The following is a 26,316-nucleotide window of genomic DNA, read 5'->3' as shown; positions in this document are numbered from 1 at the left end:
GCTATAACCCCATCTAGGTGTTATATTAAACTCATTCTGTACTATCACCCGTGCCTCTGTAAACTCATTCCTGCATTATCACCCCGTGCCTCTGTAAACTCATTCCGTACCATCACCCTCGTGCCCTGTAAACTCATTCAGCCTCTATCACCCCGTGCCTCTGTAAACTCATTCCGTACCATCACCCCGTGCCTCTATAAACTCATTCCGTACTATCACCCCGTGCCTCTGTAAACTCATTCCGTACTATCACCCCGTACCCTGTAAACTCATTCCACTATCACCCCGTGCCTCTGTAAACTCATTCCGTAATTATCACCCCGTGCCTCTGTAAACTCATTCTGTACTATCACCCCGTGCCTCTGTAAACTCATTCCGTACTATCACCCCGTGCCTCTGTAAACTCATTCCGTACTATCACACCGTGCCTCTGTAAACTCATTCCGTACTATCACCCCGTGCCTCTGTAAACTCATTCCGTACTATCACCCCGTGCCTCTGTAAACTCATTCTGTACTATCACCCCGTGCCTCTGTAAACTCAATCCGTACTATCACGCCGTGCCTCTGTAAACTCATTCAGCCTCTATCACCACGTTCCTCTGTAAACTCATTCCGTACTATCACCCCGTGCCTCTGTAAACTCATTCCGTACTATCACCCTGTACCTCTGTAAACTCATTCCGTACTATTACCCCGTGCCTCTGTAAACTCATTCCGTACTATCACCCTGTGCCTCTGTAAACTCATTCCGTACTATAACCCCGTGCCTCTGTAAACTCATTCAGTACTATCACCCCGTGCCTCTATAAACTCATTCCGTACTATCACCCCGTGCCTCTGTAAACTCATTCCATACTATCACCCCGTGCCTCTGTAAACTCATTCGCATACATCACCCTGCACTCTGTAAACTCATTCAGCCTCTATCACCCCGTGCCTCTGTAAACTCATTCCGTACTATCACCCCGTGCCTCTGTAAACTCATTCCGTACTATCACCCCGTGCCTCTGTAAACTCATTCCGTACTATCACCCCGTACCTCTGTAAACTCATTCAGCCTCTATCACCCCGTGCCTCTGTAAACTCATTCAGTACTATCACCCCGTGCCTCTGTAAACTCATTCAGCCTCTATCACCCCGTGCCTCTGTAAACTCATTCCGTACTATCACCCCCGTGGCTCTGTAAACTCATTCCGCATTCATCACCCCGTGCTCTGTAACTCATTCCGTACTCATCACCCCGTTCTGTAAAACTCATTCCGTACTATCACCCCGCACTTCTGTAAACCCCATTCCGTACTATCACCCCGTGCCTCTATAAACTCATTCCGTACTATCACCCCGTACTCTGTAAACTCATTCCGTACTATCACCCCGTGCCTCTGTAAACTCATTCCGTACTATCACCCCGCACCTGTAAACTCATTCCTGCATCATCACCCCGTGCCTCTGTAAACTCATTCCGTACTATCACCCCGTGCTCTATAAACTCATTCCGTACTATCACCCCGTGCCTCTGTAAACTCATTCAAAGTACTATCACCCCGTGCCTCTGTAAACTCATTCCATACTATCACTACTTTTGACCCGCGAACTTCTCAACGAGTCTATTGAGAACCGGTCCACTTCTGTTTGCACTGTTTTTAACACCTGCAGGACAGCAGCCCCGAATAGTTACTGAACATTTAAAAGATCATCTGGGAATCCTCCTAATGGATCTTTCTGAAGGTGAGTTCGTGAAAAACAGTAATATATATATTAGATTTGGATGCAAAATTGTTTGAACATTAAGGATATTATTGTAAAATTAAACACGAGTTATATGTTTTTTAAACGTGGGTCAATGCTTATATTCTTAACGTATAAAATGTTACTATTATCTAAAGTTAATATTATCTAACGTTATTATTATCGAACGCTCCAACATTTACGCAGCTCCTCAGAGGGATAAACGATCTGGAATAGACCTCGTTAGATGTTGGTTCTCTGGAGCAAATCGCATGCAGCCGAACCCCGTCACATTATTGTAGACGTAAATACAATAATCCAGACACAAGATTATTTATACCTTAAAAACAGAAATGTGTGCCCCTTATATTAAAAGTTATTTTATGTGTTTACAGCTGACATACAGCCAAGAAGGATAACGGGCTCCATATGGACCCTGAACGGCTTCGGAAGAGCAGAGGACACATCTGAGGACACATCTGAGGACACATCAGAGGACACATCAGAGGACACATCTGAGGACACATCTGAGGACACATCAGAGGACATATCTGAGGACACATCAGAGGACACATCAGAGGACACATCTGAGGACACATCTGAGGACACATCTGAGGACACATCTGAGGACACATCAGAGGACACATCAGAGGACACATCTGAGGACACATCTGAGGACACATCAGAGGACACATCTGAGGACACATCAGAGGACACATCTGAGGACACATCAGGAGGACATCAGAGGAATTCTACCTCTGTACGAATGTTTTCAAACACACCTGAGAACAGAGGATTTAAACGCTGGTCAACTCCCCCGGGAACATCCACCAGCTCGGACCACATTCCTAACCCCAGCAAACAAACGTACAATTGGGGCACAAAATGTTCACCGGGATTCTTCCGTCGAAGGAGAGGGAGGACAAAATGAAGCGTGGTTATGGTTGAACATCTTTAATAAAGATGATAACGTGAACAATCTACATATACAAAAACAAGAAAACGTGGAAAACCTAAACAGTCCTACTTGGTGGAAAACACAGAGACAGGAAACAATCACTCCACGAAATACCCAAAGCATAAGTGTCTGCCTAAATATGGTTCCCAATCAAGACAACGATAAACACCTGCCTCTGATTGAGAACCACTCTAGGCAACCATAGACTTACCTAGAATACTACACTGAACACAACCCCATAAATCTACAAAACCCCTAGACAAGACAAACACATAATCACCCATGTCCCCCCTGGCTAACCACAATAAAGAGAACACAGAATACTAAGGCCAGGCGTGACACACAAATACATTGCTCAGAACCAACCAGAACAGTTCTCCCTGATAGGGACCTTACGTTCACGACACGGTGCTCCATGGACAGCATGGTATGAAGCCATTATATATATATTATTATTTAGACATATTTTATTATTTATACATTTGTAGGCTTGAACATGTTAAAACAAGGCTCCAGCACTACAGGCCAGGTAGAATCGGGTCATTCTTGATGACAAAAGACAACCTCCTCCGGTTTCAGCGATTCGTCAGAACAGCCCTCGTTAAAAAAAAAGCAGAGGTATTTTATTGATGTTAATATATAGGATTATATCTGAAATGTATTTGACATTTTGTTATCTGACATATTTTAGGTTAATAACCTATTTTGTATGTATTATTTTATTTCAGACTCTCTGCGTATAACGGCACAGAAGACCATGCAGAGTATTTCAGACTCCTCTCTGGTGTATAACGGCACAGAAGACCACAGCAGAGTATTTCAGACTCCTCTCTGGTGTATAACGGCACAGAAGACCACAGCAGAGTATTTCAGACTCTCTCTGGTGTATAACGGCACAGAAGACCACAGCAGATTATTTCAGACTCTCTCCGGTGTAGGTAACGGCACAGAAGACCACAGCAGAGTATTTCAGACTCCTCTGGTGTATAACGGCACAGAAGACCACAGCAGAGTATTTCAGACTCCTCTCTGGTGTATAACGGCACAGAAGACCACAGCAGAGTATTTCAGACTCCTCTCTGGTGTATAACGGCACAGAAGACCACAGCAGAGTATTTCAGACTCCTCTGGTGTATAACGGCACAGAAGACCACAGCAGAGTATTTCAGACTCCTCTCTGGTGTATAACGGCACAGAAGACCACAGCAGAGTATTTCAGACTCCTCTCTGGTGTATAACGGCACAGAAGACCACAGCAGAGTATTTCAGACTCTCTCTGGTGTATAACGGCACAGAAGACCACAGCAGAGTATTTCAGACTCCTCTGGTGTATAACGGCACAGAAGACCACAGCAGAGTATTTCAGACTCCTCTCTGGTGTATAACGGCACCTCTGCAGAAGACCACAGCAGAGTATTTCAGACTCTCTCTGGTGTATAACGGCACAGAAGACCCACAGCAGAGTATTTCAGACTCCTCTCTGGTGTATAACGGCACAAAGACCACAGCAGAGTATTTCAGACTCTCCTGGTGTATAACGGCACAGAAGACCACAGCAGAGTATTTCAGACTCTCTGGTGTATAACGGCACAGAAGACCACAGCAGAGTATTTCAGACTCTCTCTGGTGTATAACGGCACAGAAGACCACAGCAGAGTATTTCAGACTCCTCTCTGGTGTATAACGGCACAGAAAGACCACAGCAGAGTATTTCAGACTCTGGTGTATAACGGCACAGAAGACCACAGCAGAGTATTTCAGACTCCTCTGGTGTATAACGGCACAGAAGACCACAGCAGAGTATTTCAGACTCCTCTGGTGTATAACGGCACAGAAGACCACAGCAGAGTATTTCAGACTCCTCTCTGGTGTATAACGGCACAGAAGACCACAGCAGAGTATTTCAGACTCTCTGGTGTATAACGGCACAGAAGACCACAGCAGAGTATTTCAGACTCCTCTCTGGTGTATAACGGCACAGAAGACCACAGCAGAGTATTTCAGACTCCTCTGGTGTATAACGGCACAGAAGACCACAGCAGAGCATTTCAGACTCCTCTCTGGTGCATAACGGCACAGAAGACCACAGCAGAGTATTTCAGACTCCTCTCTGGTGTATAACAGAAGACCACAGCAGAGTATTTCAGACTCCTCTCTGGTGTATAACGGCACAGAAGACCACAGCAGAGTATTTCAGACCTCTCTGGTGTATAACGGCACAGAAGACCACAGCAGAGTATTTCAGACTCCTCTGGTGTATACTCTTGCACAGAAGACCACAGCAGAGTATTTCAGACCTCTGGTGTATAACGGCACAGAAGACCACAGCAGAGTACTTCCAGACTCCTCTCTGGTGTATAACGGCACAGAAGACCACAGCAGAGTATTTCAGACTCTCTCTGGTGTATAACGGCACAGAAGACCACAGCAGAGTATTTCAGACTCCCTCTCTGGTGTATAACGGCACAGAAGACCACAGCAGAGTATTTCAGACTCTCTCTGGTGTATAACTGGGCACAGAAGACCACAGCAGTATTTCAGACTCCTCTCTGGTGTATAACGGCACAGAAGACCACAGCAGAGTATTTCAGACTCCTCTCTGGTGTATAACGACACAGAAGACCACAGCAGAGTATTTCAGACCCTCTCTGGTGTGATAACGGCACAGAAGACCACAGCAGAGTGGCCCTTTCAGACTCTCTCTGGTGTATAACGGCACAGAAGACCACAGCAGAGTATTTCAGACTCCTCTCTGGTGTATAACGGCACAGAAGACCACAGCAGAGTATTTCAGACTCCTCTCTGGTGTATAACGGCACAGAAGACCACAGCAGAGTATTTCAGACTCCTCTCTGGTGTATAACGGGCACAGAAGACCACAGCAGAGTATTTCAGACCTCTCTCTGGTGTATAACGGCACAGAAGACCACAGCAGAGTATTTCAGACTCCTCTCCTGGTGTATAACGGCACAGAAGACCACAGCAGAGTATTTCAGACTCCTCTCTGGTGTATAACTTGGCTGAAGACCACAGCAGAGTATTTCAGACTCCTCTCTGGTGTATAACGGCACAGAAGACCACAGCAGAGTATTTCAGACTCCTCTCTGGTGTATAACGGCACAGAAGACCACAGCAGAGTATTTCAGACTCCTCTCTGGTGTATAACGGCACAGAAGACCACAGCAGAGTATTTCAGACTCCTCTCTGGTGTATAACGGCACAGAAGACCACAGCAGAGTATTTCAGACTCCTCTCTGGTGTATAACGGCACAGAAGACCACAGCAGAGTATTTCAGACCCTCTCTGTGTATAACGGCACAGAAGACCACAGCAGAGTATTTCAGACTCCTCTCTGTGTATAACGGCACAGAAGACCACAGCAGAGTATTTCAGACTCCTCTGGTGTATAACGGCACAGAAGACCACAGCAGAGTATTTCAGACTCCTCTGGTGTATAACGGCACAGAAGACCACAGCAGAGTATTTCAGACTCTCTCTGGTGTATAACGCACAGAAGACCACAGCAGAGTATTTCAGACTCCTCTGGTGTATAACGGCACAGAAGACCACAGCAGAGTATTTCAGACTCCTCTCTGGTGTATAACGGCACAGAAGACCACAGCAGAGTATTTCAGACTCCTCTCTGGTGTATAACGGCACAGAAGACCACAGCAGAGTATTTCAGACTCCTCTCTGGTGTATAACGGCACAGAAGACCACAGAGAGCAGAGTATTTCAGACTCCTCTCTGGTGTATAACGGCACAGAAGACCACACACAGAGTATTTCAGACTCCTCTCTGGTGTATAACGGCACAGAAGACCACAGCAGAGTATTTCAGACTCCTCTCTGGTGTATAACGGCACAGAAGACCACAGCAGAGTATTTCAGACTCCTCTCTGGTGTATAACGGCACAGAAGACCATACAGCAGAGTATTTTCAGACTCCTCTCTGGTGTATAACGGCACAGAAGACCACAGCAGAGTATTTCAGACTCCTCTCTGGTGTATAACGGCACAGAAGACCACACACAGAGAGCAGAGTATTTCAGACTCCTCTCTGGTGTATAACGGCACAGAAGACCACACACAGAGAGCACGCAGAGTATTTCAGCGCCCAGGACATCACCAATAAAACAACGAAGCCGGATGATTTCAAAGTTTTAAATGACATTTCCGAGGTAGACGATTTGATGTGATGTGAAGCGGCCAACCTTCTTGATTCTGCCAATTCTGTGGAGGCAACAGACGGTTCTGAAATAGAACAAGCCTTTTCAAAGGGTTTAAAATCCCGAAGTGTTTTGCTCCACAGACGGGTGTTTTTACTGGAGCGTCAAAACCGTCAGGATATATCATTCTGTCGTAGAGCGATTCCACGTAGGTTAAACAACAATCAGATTAAACAGCGCAAATACAGGCGTTAAAAGCATCTATGTAACACGGATCCTTCCAGAATAACACAACACATCCTTAATAATCCAAATGGCGGATCCAATAGACCTAGGAGACAGTTGAAGACCTCTTATCCCAGATACCGCCAGAACTCCAAGACCTAGGAGACAGTTGAAGACCTCTTATCCCAGATACCGCCAGAACTCCAAGACCTAGGAGACAGTTGAAGACCTCTTATCCCAGATACCGCCAGAACTCCAAGACCTAGGAGACAGTTGAAAACCTCTTATCCCAGATACCGCCAGAACTCCAAGACCTAGGAGACAGTTGAAGACCTCTTATCCCAGATACCGCCAGAACTCCAAGCCATATGATGCGGGGGTAACAGACATAATGCCGATAGATGAAAACATATTATCACAGATTCCCGAACTCTTAGAAATGATTCATCGTATGAATGAGTCAGGGCCGTCCGATGAAAACCTGTTATCACAGATTCCAGAAGGCCTCTGTTTTTTTTTTTTACCTTTATTTAACCAGGCAAGTCAGTTAAGAACAAATTCTTATTTTCAATGACGGCCTAGGAACAGTGGGTTAACTGCCTGTTCAGGGGCAGAACGACAGATGTGTACCTTGTCAGAACTGACGCCCTGGTCTTAGTATTTTGTGTTGTCTTTATTTATTTGGTCAGCCAACATGGGTTTATTATGTGGTGTCTATATTTATTTGGTCAGGCCAGGGTGGGACATGGGTTTATTATGTGGTGTCTATATTTATTTGGTCTGTGACATGGGTTTATTATGTGGTGTCTTTATTTATTTGGTCAGGCCAGGGTGTGGGTTTATTGTGTGGTGTGTTTATGTATGGGGGTTTTCCTTAAGTCTAGTTGCCTGAGGCGGTTCTCAATCAGAGGCAGGTGATTCTTTGTCTCTGATTGGGAAATTTTCGGCAGCCATATTCTTTGAGTGTTTCGGGGTGATTGTTCCTGTCTTTGTGTTAGTTGTCACCAGATAGGCTGCATAGGTTTCACGTTCCGTTTGTTGTTTTTGTATTGTCGTCTTTATTCGCCATTAAACATGTATCGTATTAACCACGCTGCATTTTGGTCCGACTCTCTTTCGACGGAAGAAAACCGTAACACCCTCATATTACCCAGATGAACGAGAGCCAAGGTCTAATGCTGCAACACCTCTAAGCCATGTCTGAAGAGTCTGAAATGCAATACGATGTTTTTGAGCAGTTGGAAAATTGTCTAACCAATCAGGAGGTACAGTCTTGATAGATTACGTGTTGTGTAATTCGAAATCAATTCAACAATACAGAGATTCAACAGTTTTTCAATTTGCATGGGTGAATCAGAATCTTGACTCTGCTGTGTTTTACGTTGATTTTGGACACTTTGACAACTGTTAGACAGGGCTAGAGATTATCGAACCACATGATGTCTTACAGTTGGAAATTTGTGGAGACATGCATAGCACGGTATCTCTTATTTTACCCAACGATGAAGCAGATCTGGAACAATTTATAGCCCTGCTAGAACGACTTGTTCAGTCAAATGTTTCCGTCAGAGCCGATAGGAACCTCGAGCTTGTAGTGCAAATAATATGTGGTGGTGGTCAGAGAAGGAAACTCCATAGCACTCACTCTAAGGCGTGAGAACAGGAAAAGGATGCCCATATAAGGGCATAACCACGTGATCCCTTCCCGCCAGGAAAGGGATGTTAGTTATTACTGCATTGTCGGAACTAGAACCACAAGCATTTCGCTACACTCGCATTAACATCTGCTAACCATGTGTATGTGACCAATAACATTTGATTTGATTTGTCCTGACCGTATGCCCAAATATGGGCACGCACACGTCATCATGACATAGGGCCATAAATCAAACGTTTGACGTGCCTCGTCTACTTTATTCTCTCTCACATAAAATAAACAGTTTTTGCTTTGTAATTATGGGGTATTGTGTGTAGATTGATGAGGGGGAAAAAACAATTTAATCCATTTTAGAATAAGGCTGTAGCGTGACATGACAAAATGTGAAAAAAGTCAAGGGGTCTGAATACTTTCTGAATGCCCTGTATATCAGTATATTAGACTCTCTCTCTCTCTGTCTCGATCCAGTGATGTTGTTTTCATCACTTCTGGTTTAACACTGCCATCAAGTGGAGATTGTCCAAAATGCACCCTTGTTCAGATATAAAAAGAGAGAGAGATTGGGGGGAGAGAGATGGAAACAGCAGAGAGAGCAGGGAAAGCAGAGAGACCAGAGAGAGCAGATCAGAGAAAGACAGCAGAGAGCAGGGAAAGTAGAGAGCAGAGTGAGCAGGGAAAGCAGAGAGACCAGAGAGAGACTAGAGCAGAGAAAGACAGCAGAGAGCAGAGAGAGTGAGCAGAGAGAGCAGAGAGAAGAGAGGGAGCAAGATAGCAGAGAAAGAGCAGAGCAAGAGCAGAGAGCAGAGAGAGGGCAGAGAGAGAACAGAGAGCAGATAGATCAGAGAGAGCGAGCAGAGAGAGAGAGCAGAGCGAGAGACAGCAGAGAACAGAGACAGCAGAGAGAGAGCAGAGAGAGAAGAGAGAGACAGAGAGTGAGACAGCAGAGAGAACAGAGAGAGAGCAGAGAGAGCAAGCAGAGAGAGCAGAGAGAGACCAGAGCGAACAGAGAGAGCAGAGAGTGAACAGAGAGAGCAGAGAGAACAGAGAGAGCAGAGAGTGAACAGAGAGAACAGAGAGAACAGAGAGAGCAGAGAGACAGCAGAGAGAACAGAGAGAGCAGAGAGAAAACAGAGAGAACAGAGAGAGCAGAGAGAGAAGAAAGAGAGCAGAGAGTGAGACAGCAGAGAGAACAGAGAGCAGAAAGAGCAGAGGCGCAAGCAGAGAGAGCAGAGAGAGAGACCAGAGCGAAGAGACAGCAGAGAGAGAGAGCAGAGAGTGAACAGAGAGAGAGCAGAGAGAACAGAGAGAGCAGAGAGACAGCAGACAGCAGAGACAGCAGAGAGCCAGCAGAGAGAGAGAGCAGAGAGAACATAGAGAGAGAACAGAGAGTGCAGAGAGAGCAGAGAGAGCGAGCAGAGCGAGAGAGTGAGCAGAGAGAGAGAGAGTGAGCAGAGAGAAAACAGAGAGATCAGAGAGAGCGAGCAGAGCAGAGTAGAGAGAGAGCAGAGAGAGAGCAGAGAGAGAGAGCAGAGAGAGAGAGAGAGAGACAGAGAGAGAGAGAGAGAGAGAGTTAGAGAGACAGATACCAGAGAGAGCAGAGAGAGTTACCAGAGAGAGCAGGGAAAGCAGAGAGAGAGCAGAGAGGCAGAGATAGAGATGCCAGAGAGAGCAGAGCAGAGAGAGCAGGCGAAAGCAGATAGGCAGAGAGCAGAGCAGAGGAGAGCAGAGCGAGAGAGCAGAGGACAGAGAGAGAGCAAGGACAGCAGAGAGCAGAGAGCAGAGAGAGAGCTGAGTGCAGAGAGAGTTAGAGATCAGAGAGAGTGAGCAGAAAGAGCAGAGAGAGTAGAGAGAGCAGAAAAGAGCAGAAAGAGCAGAGAATGAGCAGAGAGAGCAGAGAGAGCTGAGAGAGAGAGAGAGAGCAGAGACAGCAGAGATCAGAGAGAGAACAGAGAGAGCGGAGAGTCGAGAGAGAGAACAGAGAGAGAGCGGAGAGAGTCGAGAGAGAGAGCAGAGAGCGAGATACCAGAGAGAGCAGAGAGAACAGGAAAGCAGAGAGTAAAGAGTAAAGAGAGAGATACCAGATTGAGCAGGGAAAGCAGAGAGAGAGCAGAGAGAGCGGTACCAGAGAGACCAGATTGAGCACGGAAAGCAGAGAGCAGAGAGAGAAGAGCAGAGCAGAGAGATACCAGAGAGAGCAGAGAGAGCAGGGAAATCAGAAAGAGAGCAGAGAGAGAGAGAAGAGAGAGCAGAGAGAGAGCAGAGAGAGCAGATAGACAGATACCAGAGAGAGCAGAGAGCAGGAAAGCAGAGAGAGCAGAGATAGAGATGCCAGAGAGAGCAGGGAAAGCAGAGAGAAAAGCAGAGAGAGCAGAGAGAGCAGAGAGATACCAGAGAGAGCAGAGAGCTGGCAAAGCAGAGAGAGTAGAGAGATGGAGCAGAGAGAGCTGAGAGTGCAGAGAGATCAGAGAGCAGAGACAGCAGAGAGAGAAAGCAGAGAGAGAGAGAGCAGAGACATCAGAGAGAGAGAGAGCAGAGAGATAGTAGAGCGAGATAGCAGAGAGAGCTGAGAGAGAGCAGAGACAGTAGAGAGCAGAGAGAGAACAGAGAGAGAACAGAGAGCAGGCAGAGATAGTAGAGAGAGAGAGAGCAGAAATCAGAGAGAGGGAGCAGAGAGAGAGAGCAGCGAGAAGAGAGATCAGAGTGAGAGTAGAGAGAGAGAGAGAGAGCAGAGAGAGAGTAGAGAGAGAGCAGAGAGACAGATACCAGAGAGACCAGAACAGAGAGAGCAGGGATAGCAGAGAGAGCGAGAAGAGCAGAGAGAGCAGAGAAAGCAGAGAGAGAGAACCAGAGAGAGCAGAGAGCAGAGAGAGCAGAGCAGAGCAGAGAGCAGAGCAGAGAGATACCAGAGAGAGCAGAGAGAGGCGCAGAGGGCAGAGAGAGAGAGCCGAGACAGCAGAGAGAGAAAGAGAGAGAGAGAGAGCAGATTCAGCAGAGTGAGAAGAAAGCAGATAGAATAGAGAGAGAGCAGAGAGAGGAGCAGAGAGCAGAGAGAGAGATCAGAGAAAGAGAGCACCGAATAATGCATGCAGAGCAGAATTAGCGATACCCACTAATTATCAAAATCGAGAAAAGAGACGTTAAATTCTATAACCACCTAAAAGGAAACGATTCCCAAACCTTCCATAACAAAGCCATCACCTACAGAGAGGTGAACCTGGAGAAGAGTCCCCTAAGCAAGCTGGTCCTGGGGCTCTGTTCACAAACACAAACACACCCTACAGAGCCCCAGGACAGCAGCACAATTAGACCCAACCAAATCATGAGAAAACAAAAAGATAAATACTTGACACGTTGAAAGAATTTACAAAAAAACAGAGCAAACTGGAATGCTATTTGGCCCTAAACAGAGAGTACACAGCGGCAGAATACCTGACCACTGTGACTGACCCAACATTAAGGAAAGCTTTGACTATGTACAGACTCAGTGAGCATAGCCTTGCTATTGAGAAAGGCCGCCGTAGGCAGACATGGCTCTCAAGAGATGACAGGCTATGTGCTCACTGCCCACAAAATCAGGTGGAAACTGAGCTGCACTTCCTAACCTCCTGCCCAATGTATGACCATATTAGAGAGACATATTTCTCTCAGGTGACACAGATCCACAAAGAATTTTAAAACAAATCCAATTTTGATCAACTCCCATATCTACTGGGTGAAATTCCACAGTGTGACATCACAGCAGCAAGATTTGTGACCTGTTGCCACGAGAAAAGGGCAACCAGTGAAGAACAAACACCATTGTAAATACAACCCATATTTATGCTTATTTTTTTATCTTGTGTCCTTTAACCATCTGTACATTGTTAAAACACTGTATATATAAATATGACATTTGTCTTTTATTGTTTTGAAACTTCTGTATGTGTAATGTTTACTGTTAATTTTTATTGTTTATTTCACTTTATATATTCACTTTATATATTATCTACCTCACTTGCTTTGGCCATGTTAACACATGTTTCCCATGGCAATAAAGCCCTTGAATTGAATTGAGCAGAGAGAGCAGATTCAGCAGTGAGCAGAGAGCAGAGAGAGATCTGTGTGTCTAGAATCTCCCTCTCTGTTGATGACGTCACAGGGTTCCTCTGGTCTGGAGAGATTCCACCGGGGCCCTGCATTACACCACTCTGTTGCTATAGTGACCCTGCATCACAACACTCTGTTGCTACAGTGACCCTGCATCACAACACTCTGTTGCTATAGTGACCCTTCATCTGTAACGATCTTCTTTGGGAGAAAGAGAGGAGGACCAAAGCGCAGCGTGGTAAGTGGTCATGATGAAACTTTAATAGAACAAACTGAACACTGAACACAGAACAATAAACTGAACACTGAAATACAGAACAATAAACTGAACGAACGAAAACCGAAACAGTTCCATGTGGAACACAGACACCTCCTCCTCCAACCACCCACAAAACCCAACAGAAAACAGGCTACCTAAATATGGTTCCAAATCAGAGACAATGACTAACACTGCCTCTGATTGACAACCATATCAGGCCAAATGAAAACCCAACATAGAAACACAAAACATAGATAACCCAGCCAACTACCTGACCATACTTAAACAAAACATAGATAACCCAGCCAACTCCCTGACCATACTTAAACAAAACATAGATAACCCAGCCAACTCACGCCCTGACCATACTTAAACAAAACATAGATAACCCAGCCAACTCACGCCCTGACCATACTTAAACAAAGAAAAAACTCCCTGACAAAAACAAAGAAAAATACAAAAGAATAAGGTCAGAACGTGACATCATCACAACAATATGTTGCTATAGTGATCCTGCATCACAACACTCTGTTGCTATAGTCACCCTGCATTACAACACTACGTTGCTATAGTAACCCTGCATCACAACACTCTGTTGTACAATTTGTTTAATTCTATTCCACATATTTAATTGTTTTGTATTTCATTTCATATTTGTTTCATGTTTCAACCAGTCGCAGGTTAACATCAACCTGACAGAGGAAACGTAAAATCAATAAACAAACTGTTTTCACAATTAACAAGCCTTTTCTTGTTTCAAGTATGTTTTATTATGAAAAGTACAATATATCCTTGTTTTCTTGTACAACTATGGAGCGTATGTCCAGATATAATTATATATAATTGCTCAATTTGTTATTCAACATAAACAGTGTTATAAAACAGTCCTCCTCACAACTATAGGAAGACGTGCATGTATGTGTGTGTCCAGTGTGTGTCCTGTGTGAGTTTGTGTTTGTCCAGTGTGTGTGTGTCCAGCGTGTGTGTTTGTGTCCAGTGTGTGTGTGTGTGTGTGTGTCCAGCGTGTGTGTGTCCAGCGTGTGTGTGTCCAGTCTGTCCAGTCTGTGTGTGTCCAGTGTGTGTGTGTGTGTCCAGTGTGTGTGTGTCCAGTCTGTGTGTGTGTGTCCAGTGTGTGTGTCTCGTGTGTGTGTGTGTGTGTGTGTGGGTGTGTGTGTGTCCAGTGTGTCCAGTGTGTGTGTCAAGTCTGTGTGTGTGTGTCTAGTGTTTGTGTGTGTGTCCAGTGTGTGTGTCCAGTGTGTGTGTGTGTGTGTCCAGTGTGTGTGTGTGTGTCCAGTGTGTGTGTGTCCAGTCTGTGTGTGTCAGTGTGTGTGTTGTGTGTCCAGTCTGTGTGTCCAGTGTGTGTGTGTGTGTGTGTCCAGTGTGTGTGTGTGTGTGTGTCCAGTGTGTGTGTGTATGTGTCCAGTGTGTGTGTGTCCAGTGTGTGTGTGTCCAGTGCGTGTGTGTGTGTGTGTGTCAGTCTTTGTGTATGTCCAGTGTGTATGTGTGTCCAGTTTGTGTGTGTGTGTCCAGTGTGTGTGTTCAGTGTGTGTGTGTGTGTGTGTGTGTGTGTGTTTGTTTGTCCAGTGTGTGTGTGTGTGTGTGTGTGTGTCAGTGTGTGTGTGTGTGTGTGTGTGTGTGTGTGTGTGTGTCCAGTGGGTGTGTGTGTGTGTGTGTTGTGTCCAGTGTGTGTGTGTGTCTGTGTCCAGTATGTGTGTGTGAGTGTCCAGTGTGTGTGTGTGTGTGTGTGTCCAGTGTGTGTGTGTCCAGTCTGTGTGTGTGTGTGTGTGTGTGTCCAGTGTGTGTGTGTGTGTCCAGTCTGTGTCCAGTGTGTGTGTGTGTCCAGTCTGTGTGTGTGTGTCCAGTGTGTGTGTGTGTGTGTGTGTACAGTTTGTGTGTCCAGTGTGTGTGTCCAGTCTGTTTGTGTCCAGTGTGTGTGTGTGTCCAGTCTGTGTGTGTGTGTGTGTGTGTTTGTGTGTGTGTCCAGTGTGTGTGTGTGTCCAGTGTGTGTGTGTCCAGTCTGTGTGTGTCCAGTGTGTGTGTGTGTGTGTGTCCAGTGTGTGTCCAGTCTGTTTGTGTCCAGTGTGTGTGTGTGTGTGTCCAGTTTGTGTGTCCAGTGTGTGTGTGTGTGTTGTTTGTCCAGTGTGTGTGTGTGTGTGAGTCAGTTTGTGTGTGTGTGTCCAGTGTGTGTGTGTGTGTGTGTGTGTCCAGTGTTTGTGTGTGTGAGTGTCCAGTCTGTTTGTGTCCTGTGTGTGTGTGTCTGTCCAGTCTGTGTGTGAGTGTCAGTGTTTGTGTGTGTGTCCAGTGTGTGTGTGTGTGTGTCCAGTCTGTGTGTGTCCAGTGTGTGTGTGTGTGTGTCCAGTGTGTGTCCAGTGTGTGTGTGTGTGTGTGTGTCCAGTGTGTGTCCAGTGTGTGTGTGTGTCCAGTGTGTGTGTGTGTGTCCAGTTTGTGTGTGTGTGTGTGTGTGTCCAGTGTGTGTGTGTGTGTCCAGTCTGTTTGTGTCCAGTGTGTGTGTGTCCAGTCTGTGTGTGTGTGTCTAGTGTTTGTGTGTGTGTCCAGTGTGTGTGTGTGTGTGTGTGTCCAGTGTGTGTGTGTGTGTGTGTCAGTGTGTGTGTGTGTGTGTGTCCAGTGTGTCCAGTGTGTGTGTGTGTGTGTGTCCAGTGTGTGTGTGTGTGTGTGTGTGTGTCCAGTGTGTGTGTGTGTTTGTCCAGTGTGTGTGTGTCCAGTGTGTGTGTGTGTGTTGTGTCCAGTGTGTGTGTGTGTCCAGTGTGTGTGTGTGTGTGTGTGTGTGTGTGTGTGTCCAGTGTGTGTGTGTCCAGTGTGTGTGTGTGTGTGTGTGTGTGTGTGTGTGTGTGTTTGTCCAGTGTGTGTGTGTGTGTCCAGTGTGTGTCCAGTGTGTGTGTGTGTGTGTGTGAGTCCAGTGTGTGTGTGGATCCAGTGTGTGTGTATCCAGTGTGTGTGTTGTGTGTTTGTCCAGTGTGTGTGTGTGTGTGTCCAGTGTGTGTGTGTGTGTTTGTCCAGTGTGTGTGTGTGTGTGAGTCCAGTGTGTGTGTGTATCCAGTGTGTGTGTGTGTGAGTCCAGTGTGTGTGTGTATCCAGTGTGTTTGTGTGTGTTTGTCCAGTGTGTGTGTGTGAGTCCAGTGTGTGTATTCAGTGTGTGTCTGTGTGTGTCAGTCCAGTGTGTGTGTGTATCCAGTGTGTGTGTGTGTGTGTGAGTCCAGTGTGTGTATTATTTACAGGTTATTATTGTGTGTGTGTGTGTGTGTCATGTTATTTTAGGGACACTGAGGAGTCAGAACAAACCCTAAACCCTGGATAGAGGGGCTCAGTGAATGTGGAGGTGAATGTGATCAGGTGGGTCAGTGTGTCAGAGGAGGCTCTATAGAAGGACAGAGTGCCGGCTGGCCAGTCCAGATACACTCCTACTCTGTGGGAGCTGGAGGAGGGACGTCTATGGTAGTGGGATTATTATTGTGCCTGGCAATGTAACTGTTGACAGAGCAGAACAGACTCCCAGGACTTGTCATTGTGTCCAAGCCAACAGTCCTTAACCTCACCACAATCATTAACCCCTCCTCTCCTGCTGATTCCTTTATATGTCACTCCTATAACAGCCTCTCCCACTCCCTCTACCTCCCAGTAACAGCGCCCAGTCAGACCCTCTCTACACAACACCTGTCCACAGCCCTCAAATCTCTCTGGGTGATCAGGATACGGCTGCTCCTCTCTCCTACGTGTCACCTTTCTGTTCTCCTCAGACAGAGAGAGGAGTCTGTTTACTGTGTTTAGGTCCAGTGTGAGATCACAGACATCTGATGGATGAAACCAGACACAATATTAGAAATCATCATCATTCACATTAGAATGTTAACTCACTTTTCACTAATTCATTTAATGTAGATGTTTCTAGGTATCAAAAGGAGAAGTTAAGGTAACTTGAGACTTGTTGAATGATCATATGTTATACTGTATGGTAATATAAAACACACTTATTCACATTAATTACACACACACACACACACACACACACACACACACACACACACACACACACACACACACACACACACACACACACACTCCCTGATTTCTGCTTCTGTGGAACTACAGCTGATATTTAATATGACCAAGTCAGTAATGATGGTGGTCTTTGACTTAACTTGAATTAAGACTTATTCTTAGTCATATTCTTCACAGCAGTCAACACTCACATTTTCTAAGCCCAGGTTTCATTCTGTTCTCTCCACCATGTTCCACACTGTAGCGGTAAGCAGAAGAACAGACAGTCATTGAGGGATACACCTGAACTCACACCACACACACACACACACACACACACACACACACACACACACACACACACACACACACACACACACACACACACACACACACACAGTCAGCATATAACTTTGTCCAAGTGGTGGTTAGAATGTTTGTCTTAACCAGCCTGATAAGTCCAACATGTCTGATATGAACATTGACATAAACCCTCTACATACTTGAGTTTCTCCAGTCTGCAGTGTGGATCCTCCAGTCCAGCAGAGAGCAGTCTGACCCCTGAGTCTCCCGGGTGATTGTAGCTCAGGTCCAGCTCTCTTAGGTGTGAGGGGTTTGACCTCAGAGCTGGGACCAGAGAAGCACAGCCATCCTCTGTGACTAGACAGCCTGACAGCCTGCAAAGAGTCAAATCATATTAAATCACACTGCTATTCTTTGGTGGTGAAAATAGTGGCAGTATATTTTTTCAACATATTCAGATACATCAGTGTCCTGAAACCTTCCATATCTATTCATAAATGAATGTATCATTATTAGAAATGACAAATTATCAAAGTATTGCCTGCAGATAGAAAAATGTTTAGTACAAATATTATAGTAGACTGACCAGACCAGTTTAAAAGTAGTATCAGTCAGAAGACAGACAGTGAGGAATCAGATTTAGCAATTTACCAATAACAGAGGCTACAACAAAACATGCTAACCTCTCACCAATAACAATAACAGAGGCTACAACAAAACATGCTAAACTCTCACCATTAGCAATAACAGAGACTACAACAAAACATGCTAACCTCTCACCATTACCAATAACAGAGACTACAACAAAACATGCTAAACTCTCACCATTACCAATAACAGAGACTACAACAAAACATGCTAAACTCTCACCATTACCAATAACAGAGGCTACAACAAAACATACTAACCTCTCACCATTACCAATAACAGAGACTACAACAAAACATGCTAACCTCTCACCATCACCAATAACAGAGACTACAACAAAACATGCTAACCTCTCACCATTACCAATAACAGAGGCTACAAAAAAACATACTAACCTCTCACCATTACCAATAACAGAGGCTACAACAAAACATGCTAACCTCTCACCATTACCAATAACAGAGGCTACAACAAAACATGCTAACCTCTCACCATTACCAATAACAGAGACTACAACAAAACATACTAACCTCTCACCATTACCAATAACAGAGGCTCCAACAAAACATGCTAACCTCTCACCATTACCAATAACAGAGGCTACAACAAAACATGCTAACCTCTCACCATTACCAATAACAGAGACTACAACAAAACATGCTAACCTCTCACCATTACCAATAACAGAGACTACAACAAAACATGCTAACCTCTCACCATTACCAATAACAGACTACAACAAAACATACTAACCTCTCACCATTACCAATAACAGAGGCTACAACAAAACATGCTAACCTCTCACCATTACCAATAACAGACTACAACAAAACATACTAACCTCTCACCATTACCAATAACAGAGGCTACAACACAACATGCTAACCTCTCACCATTCCCAATAACAGAGGCTACAACACAACATGCTAACCTCTCACCATTCCCAATAACAGAGGAGATTAGAATTTATACTGATATTTGTGCCTCTAGAACATTGTTATTCATCATTATTCACTATTCATATCTAAACCGTAAAATATGTGTATGAATTCCCTCAAATAAAAGGTGACATTCTGTACTGTCTCCTAATATGAAACATTCTAGCTCAAATCCAAAATGCTGGAGCAGAGCACCAAAATGTAAAACTGTAAGCTTCACTGTCCAATCACATATGGTGTGGACTATGTGTGTCTGGTAAACACATGTGGATCTGGTGAACAGTTATCACTTGTTGACCAACTACAGGAATACTGACCTCAGAGTCTCCAGTTTACAGTGGGGATTCCACAGTCCAGCAGAGAGCAGCTTCACTCCTGAATCATTCAGGTCATTGTTACTCAGATCCAACTCTCTCAGGTGTGAGGGGTTTGATTCCAGAGCTGAGACCAGAGAAGCACAGCCTTCCTCTGTGACTAGACAGCCTGACAGCCTGCAAAGAGTCAAATCATGTTAAAATCACACTGACATTCTTTGGTGGTGAAAATAGTGAGAGTATATATTTTTTTTATGTTCAGATATATCAGTGTCCTGAAATCTATTCATCAATGGATGTTTCATTATTAGAAATGACACATTTTCCAAGTATTGCTTGTAGATAGAAAGATGCATATTACAAATATTTGAGTAGACTGACCAGACCAGTTTAAAAAGCAGTATCAGTCAAAAGACAGACAGTGAGGTATCAGATTTAGATTGTATTGAGTATACAGTCCACACCATATCTATTTAGACAGTGAGGTATAAGATGTAGATTGTATTGAGTATACAGTCCACACCATATCTATTTAGACAGTGAGGTATCAGATGTAGATTGTATTGAGTAAACAGTCCACACCATATCTATTTAGACAGTGAGGTATCAGATTTAGATTGTATTGAGTATACAGTCCACACCATATCTATTTAGACAGTGAGGTATCAGATTTAGATTGTATTGAGTATACAGTCCACACCATATCTATTTTAACATTGAAGCTAACATTTTAAATGTGTCTCTATACTCCAACATTTTGGATTTCAGATTAAATGTTTCATATGAGGTGACAGTATATAATGTCACCTTTAATTTGAGGGTATTTTAATACATATCTGTTTCACCATTTAGAAAAATAAAGCACTTTATGTATCTAGTCCCCCATTTGAAGAAGTCATAAGTATTCTGACCAATTAACTTTCAGTGTATTAAAATAGTCAAAAGTTGAGTATTTGGTCCGATATTCCTTGAACGCAATGACTTCATCAAGCTTGTGACTGAAACTCTGTAATGGTCTGTGTGAAGCTGGTGCAGAGGAGTCAGGACAGCAGAGATGTGTCTCTGTAATGGTCTGGGTGAGGCTGGTGCAGAGGAGTCAGGACAGCAGAGATGTGTCTCTGTAATGGTCTGGGTGAAGCTGGTGCAGAGGAGTCAGGTGCAGGACAGCAGAGATGTGTCTCTGTAATGGTCTGGGTGAAGCTGGTGCAGAGGAGTCAGGTGCAGGACAGCAGAGATGTGTCTCTGTAATGGTCTGGGTGTAGCTGGTGCAGAGGAGTCAGGCGCAGGACAGCAGAGATGAGTAACACAAGTAACTTTACTCAAATATTCTACTAACATGTTGTAATACCGAGCCCACAATAACAGACCGAACAGACAGAAAACAAAGGGGAAAAAGAGGGTTAAATAATGAACATGTAATTGGGGAAATGAAACCAGCTGTGTAAAACAAAGACAAAACAAATGGGAAATAAAAGTGGATCTGAGATGGCTAGAAGACCGGTGACGCCGACCACCGAACGCCGCCCGAACAAAGAGAGGGACCGACCTCTTCGGAAGTCGTGACAAACTCGTTTGTTGCATTTACAGTTTGTTTTGGTTGTTTTGGGTTATTTTTGTTCATTAAAACAATTGTGATTCATGACTAGAGTAATTTTCTGTCTGAGTAGATAACATCTTTCTAAGCACTACTAAACTAATCCTGATGATGACATGATTAATACAAATCATGACTGAATCATGAATAATAATGAGTGTGACAGTTACAGATGGTACAACATCACCATTACCAATAACAGAGATTACAACAAAACATGCTAACCTGTCACCATTACCAATAACAGAGACTACAACAAAACATGGTAACCTCTCACCATTACATGCAACAAAACATAACCTCTCACCATTACCAATAACAGAGATTACAACAAAACATGTTAACCTCTCACCATTACCAATAACAGAGATTACAACAAAACATACTAACCTCTCACCATTACCAATAACAGAGGCTACAACAAAACATGCTAACCTCTCACCATTACCAATAACAGAGGCTACAACAAAACATGCTAACCTCTCACCATTACCAATAACAGAGACTACAACAAAACATGCTAACCTCTCACCATTACCAATAACAGAGACTACAACAAAACATACTAACCTCTCACCATTACCAATAACAGAGGCTACAACAAAACATGCTAACCTCTCACCATTACCAATAACAGAGGCTACAACAAAACATGCTAACCTCTCACCATTACCAATAACAGAGACTACAACAAAACATGCTAACCTCTCACCATTACCAATTACAGAGGCTACAACAAAACATGCTAACCTCTCACCATTACCAATTACAGAGGCTACAACAAAACATGCTAACCTCTCACCATTACCAATAACAGAGACTACAACAAAACATGCTAACCTCTCACCATTACCAATAACAGAGGCTACAACAAAACATGCTAACCTCTCACCATTACCAATAACAGAGGCTACAACAAAACATACTAACCTCTCACCATTACCAATAACAGAGGCTACAACAAAACATGCTAACCTCTCACCATTACCAATAACAGAGGAGATTAGAATTTATACTGATATTTGTGCCTCTAGAACATTGTTATTCATCATTATTCACTATTCATATCTAAACGGTAAAATATGAGTATGAATTCCCTCAAATAAAAGGTGACATTCTGTACTGTCTCCTAATATGAAACATTCTAGCTCAAATCCAAAATGCTGGAGCAGAGCACCAAAATGTAAAACTGTAATCTTCACTGTCCAAACACATGGTGTGGAGTATGTGTGTCTGGTAAACACATGTGGATCTGGTGAACAGTTATCACTTGTTGACCAACTACAGGAATACTGACCTCAGAGTCTCCAGTTTACAGTGGGGATTCCCCAGTCCAGCAGAGAGCAGCTCCACTCCTGAATCCTTCAGGTCATTGTTACTCAGATCCAGCTCTCTCAGGTGTGAGGGGTTTGACCTCAGAGCTGAGACCAGAGAAGCACAGCCTTCCTCTGTGACTAGACAGCCTGACAGCCTGCAAAGAGTCAAATCATGTTAAAATCACACTGACATTCTTTGGTGGTGAAAATAGTGAGAGTATATATTTTTTTTATGTTCAGATATATCAGTGTCCTGAAATCTATTCATCAATGGATGTTTCATTATTAGAAATGACACATTTTCCAAGTATTGCTTGTAGATAGACAGATGCATATTACAAATATTTGAGTAGACTGACCAGACCAGTTTAAAAAGCAGTATCAGTCAAAAGACAGACAGTGAGGTATAAGATGTAGATTGTATTGAGTATAAAAGTCCACACCATATCTATTTAGACAGTGAGGAATCAGATTTAGATTGCATTGAGTATACAGTCCACATCATGTCTATTTAGACAGTGAGGTATCAGATTTAGATTGTATTGAGTATTCAGTCCACACCATATCTATTTAGACAGTGAGGTATCAGATTTAGATTGTATTGAGTATACAGTCCACACCATATCTATTTAGACAGTGAGGTATCAGATTTAGATTCATATCAAATCAAATCAAATTTTATTTGTCACATACACATGGTTAGCAGATGTTAATGGGAGTGTAGTGAAATGCTTGTGCTTCTAGTTCCGACAATGCAGTAATAACCAACAAGTAATCTAACTAACAATTCCAAAACTACTGTCTTATACACAGTGTAAGGGGATAAAGAATATGTACATAAGGATATATGAATGAGTGATGGTACAGGGCAGCATACAGTAGATGGTATCGAGTAGAGTATATACATATGAGATGAGTATGTAGACAAAGTAAACAAAGTGGCATAGTTAAAGTGGCTAGTGATACATGTATTACATAAGGATGCAGTCGATGATATAGAGTACAGTATATACTTATGCATATGAGATGAATAATGTAGGGTAAGTAACATTATATAAGGTAGCATTGTTTAAAGTGGCTAGTGATATATTTACATCATTTCCCATCAATTCCCATTATTAAAGTGGCTGGAGTTGGGTCAGCGTCAATGTCAGTGTGTTGGCAGCAGCCACTCAATGTTAGTGGTGGCTGTTTAACAGTCTGATGGCCTTGAGATAGAAGCTGTTTTTCAGTCTCTCGGTCCCAGCTTTGATGCACCTGTACTGACCTCGCCTTCTGGATGATAGCGGGGTGAACAGGCAGTGGCTCGGGTGGTTGATGTCCTTGATGATCTTTATGGCCTTCCTGTAACATCGGGCGGTGTAGGTGTCCTGGAGGGCAGGTAGTTTGCCCCCGGTGATGCGTTGTGCAGACCTCACTACCCTCTGGAGAGCCTTACGGTTGAGGGCGGAGCAGTTGACGTACCAGGCGGTGATACAGCCCGCCAGGATGCTCTCAATTGTGCATCTGTAGAAGTTTGTGAGTGCTTTTGGTGACAAGCCGAATTTCTTCAGCCTCCTGAGGTTGAAGAGGCGCTGCTGCGCCTTCTTCACGACGCTGTCAGTGTGAGTGGACCAATTCAGTTTGTCTGTGATGTGTATGCCGAGGAACTTAAAACTTGCTACCCTCTCCACTACTGTTCCATCGATGTGGATAGGGGGGTGTTCCCTCTGCTGTTTCCTGAAGTCCACAATCATCTCCTTAGTTTTGTTGACGTTGAGTGTGAGGTTATTTTCCTGACACCACACTCCGAGGGCCCTCACCTCCTCCCTGTAGGCCGTCTCGTCGTTGTTGGTAATCAAGTATACCACTGTTGTGTCATCCGCAAACTTGATGATTGAGTTGGAGGCGTGCGTGGCCACGCAGTCGTGGGTGAACAGGGAGTACAGGAGAGGGCTCAGAACGCACCCTTGTGGGGCCCCGTGTTGAGGATCAGCGGGGAGGAGATGTTGTTGCCTACCCTCACCACCTGGGGCGGCCCGTCAGGAAGTCCAGTACCCAGTTGCACAGGGCGGGGTCGAGACCCAGGGTCTCGAGCTTGATGACGAGCTTGGAGGGTACTATGGTGTTGAATGCCGAGCTGTAGTCGATGAACAGCATTCTCACATAGGTATTCCTCTTGTCCAGATGGGTTAGGGCAGTGTGCAGTGTGGTTGAGATTGCATCGTCTGTGGACCTATTTGGGCGGTAAGCAAATTGGAGTGGGTCTAGGGTGTCAGGTAGGGTGGAGGTGATATGGTCCTTGACTAGTCTCTCAAAGCACTTCATGATGACGGAAGTGAGTGCTACGGGGCGGTAGTCGTTTAGCTCAGTTACCTTAGCTTTCTTGGGAACAGGAACAATGGTGGCCCTCTTGAAGCATGTGGGAACAGCAGACTGGTATAGGGATTGATTGAATATGTCCGTAAACACAACGGCCAGTTGGTCTGCGCATGCTCTGAGGGCGCGGCTGGGGATGCTGTCTGGGCCTGCAGCCTTGCGAGGGTTAACACGTTTAAATGTCTTACTCACCTCGGCTGCAGTGAAGGAGAGACCGCATGTTTTCGTTGCAGGCCGTGTCAGTGGCACTGTATTGTCCTCAAAGCGGGCAAAAAAGTTATTTAGTCTGCCTGGGAGCAAGACATCCTGGTCCGTGACTGGGCTGGGTTTCTTCTTGTAGTCCGTGATTGACTGTAGACCCTGCCACATGCCTCTTGTGTCTGAGCCGTTGAATTGAGATTCTACTTTGTCTCTGTACTGACGCTTAGCTTGTTTGATAGCCTTGCGGAGGGAATAGCTGCACTGCTTGTATTCGGTCATGTTACCAGACACCTTGCCCTGATTAAAAGCAGTGGTTCGCGCTTTCAGTTTCACGCGAATGCTGCCATCAATCCACGGTTTCTGGTTAGGGAATGTTTTTATCGTTGCTATGGGAACGACATCTTCAACGCACGTTCTAATGAACTCGCACACCGAATCAGCGTATTCGTCAATATTGTTATCTGACGCAATACGAAACATGTCCCAGTCCACGTGATGGAAGCAGTCTTGGAGTGTGGAGTCAGCTTGATCGGACCAGCGTTGGACAGACCTCAGCGTGGGAGCCTCTTGTTTAAGTTTCTGTCTGTAGGCAGGGATCAACAAAATGTAGTCGTGGTCAGCTTTTCCGAAAGGGGGGCGGGGCAGGACCTTATATGCGTCTCGGAAGTTAGAGTAACAATGATCCAGGGTTTTACCACCCCTGGTTGCGCAATCAATATGCTGATAAAATTTAGGGAGTCTTGTTTTTAGATTAGCTTTGTTAAAATCCCCAGCTACAATGAATGCAGCCTCCGGATAAATGGTTTCCAGTTTGCAAAGAGTTAAATAATGTTCGTTCAGAGCCATCGATGTGTCTGCTTGGGGGGGGATATATACGGCTGTGATTATAATCGAAGAGAATTCTCTTGGTAGATAATGCGGTCTACATTTGATTGTGAGGAATTCTAAATCAGGTGAACAGAAGGATTTGAATTCCTGTATGTTTCCTTCATCACACCATGTCTCGTTAGTCATGAGGCATACGCCCCCGCCACTCTTCTTACAAGAAAGATGTTTGTTTCTGTCGGCGCGATGCGTGGAGAAACCCGTTGGCTGCACCGCCCCGGATAGCGTCTTTCCAGTGAGCCATGTTTCCGTGAAGCAGAGAACGTTACAGTCTCTGATGTCCCTCTGGAATGCTACCCTTGCTCGGATTTCATCAACCTTGTTGTCAAGAGACTGGACATTGGCAAGAAGAATGCTAGGGAGTGGTGCACGATGTGCCCGTGTCCGGAGTCTGACCAGAAGACCGCTACGTTTCCCTCTTTTACGAAGTCGTTTTTTGTGGTCGCTGCCTGGAATCAATTCCGTTGGCCTGTTTGTAAGGCAGAACACAGGATCCGCGTCGCGGAAAACATATTCTTGGTCGTACTGATGGTGAGTTGACGCTGATCTTATATTCAGTAGTTCTTCTCGACTGTATGTAATGAAACCTAAGATGACCTGGGGTACTAATGTAAGAAATAACACGTAAAAACACGTAAAAAAACAAAAAACTGTACTGAGTATACAGTCCACACCATATC

General features: G+C 44.6%; 1 protein-coding gene across 1 annotated transcript in view; it reads right to left on the bottom strand.

The window, feature by feature from the left end:
- Window positions 1-2,134: 2,134 nt before the first annotated feature.
- LOC135559576 (NACHT, LRR and PYD domains-containing protein 12-like) overlaps window positions 2,135-26,316 on the bottom strand; it is a gene marked incomplete at its 3' end in the record, with an annotated part of 43,176 nt that continues 18,994 nt past the window's right edge. Inside the window, exons 10-15 of the mRNA XM_065016063.1 lie at window positions 22,174-22,347; window positions 19,286-19,459; window positions 17,583-17,756; window positions 17,292-17,338; window positions 16,638-16,892; window positions 2,135-2,425 (exon numbers count right to left, since the gene is read on the bottom strand). Coding sequence (XP_064872135.1) covers window positions 2,135-2,425; window positions 16,638-16,892; window positions 17,292-17,338; window positions 17,583-17,756; window positions 19,286-19,459; window positions 22,174-22,347 — 1,115 coding nt within the window. The remainder of the gene's footprint in view (window positions 2,426-16,637; window positions 16,893-17,291; window positions 17,339-17,582; window positions 17,757-19,285; window positions 19,460-22,173; window positions 22,348-26,316) is intronic.

Source organism: Oncorhynchus nerka, unplaced genomic scaffold (assembly GCF_034236695.1).
Source record: "Oncorhynchus nerka isolate Pitt River unplaced genomic scaffold, Oner_Uvic_2.0 unplaced_scaffold_1158, whole genome shotgun sequence".
NCBI lineage: Eukaryota > Metazoa > Chordata > Actinopteri > Salmoniformes > Salmonidae > Oncorhynchus > Oncorhynchus nerka.
Note: the sequence above shows the minus strand (reverse complement) of the source record. Positions and strands in the feature narration are given on the sequence as shown.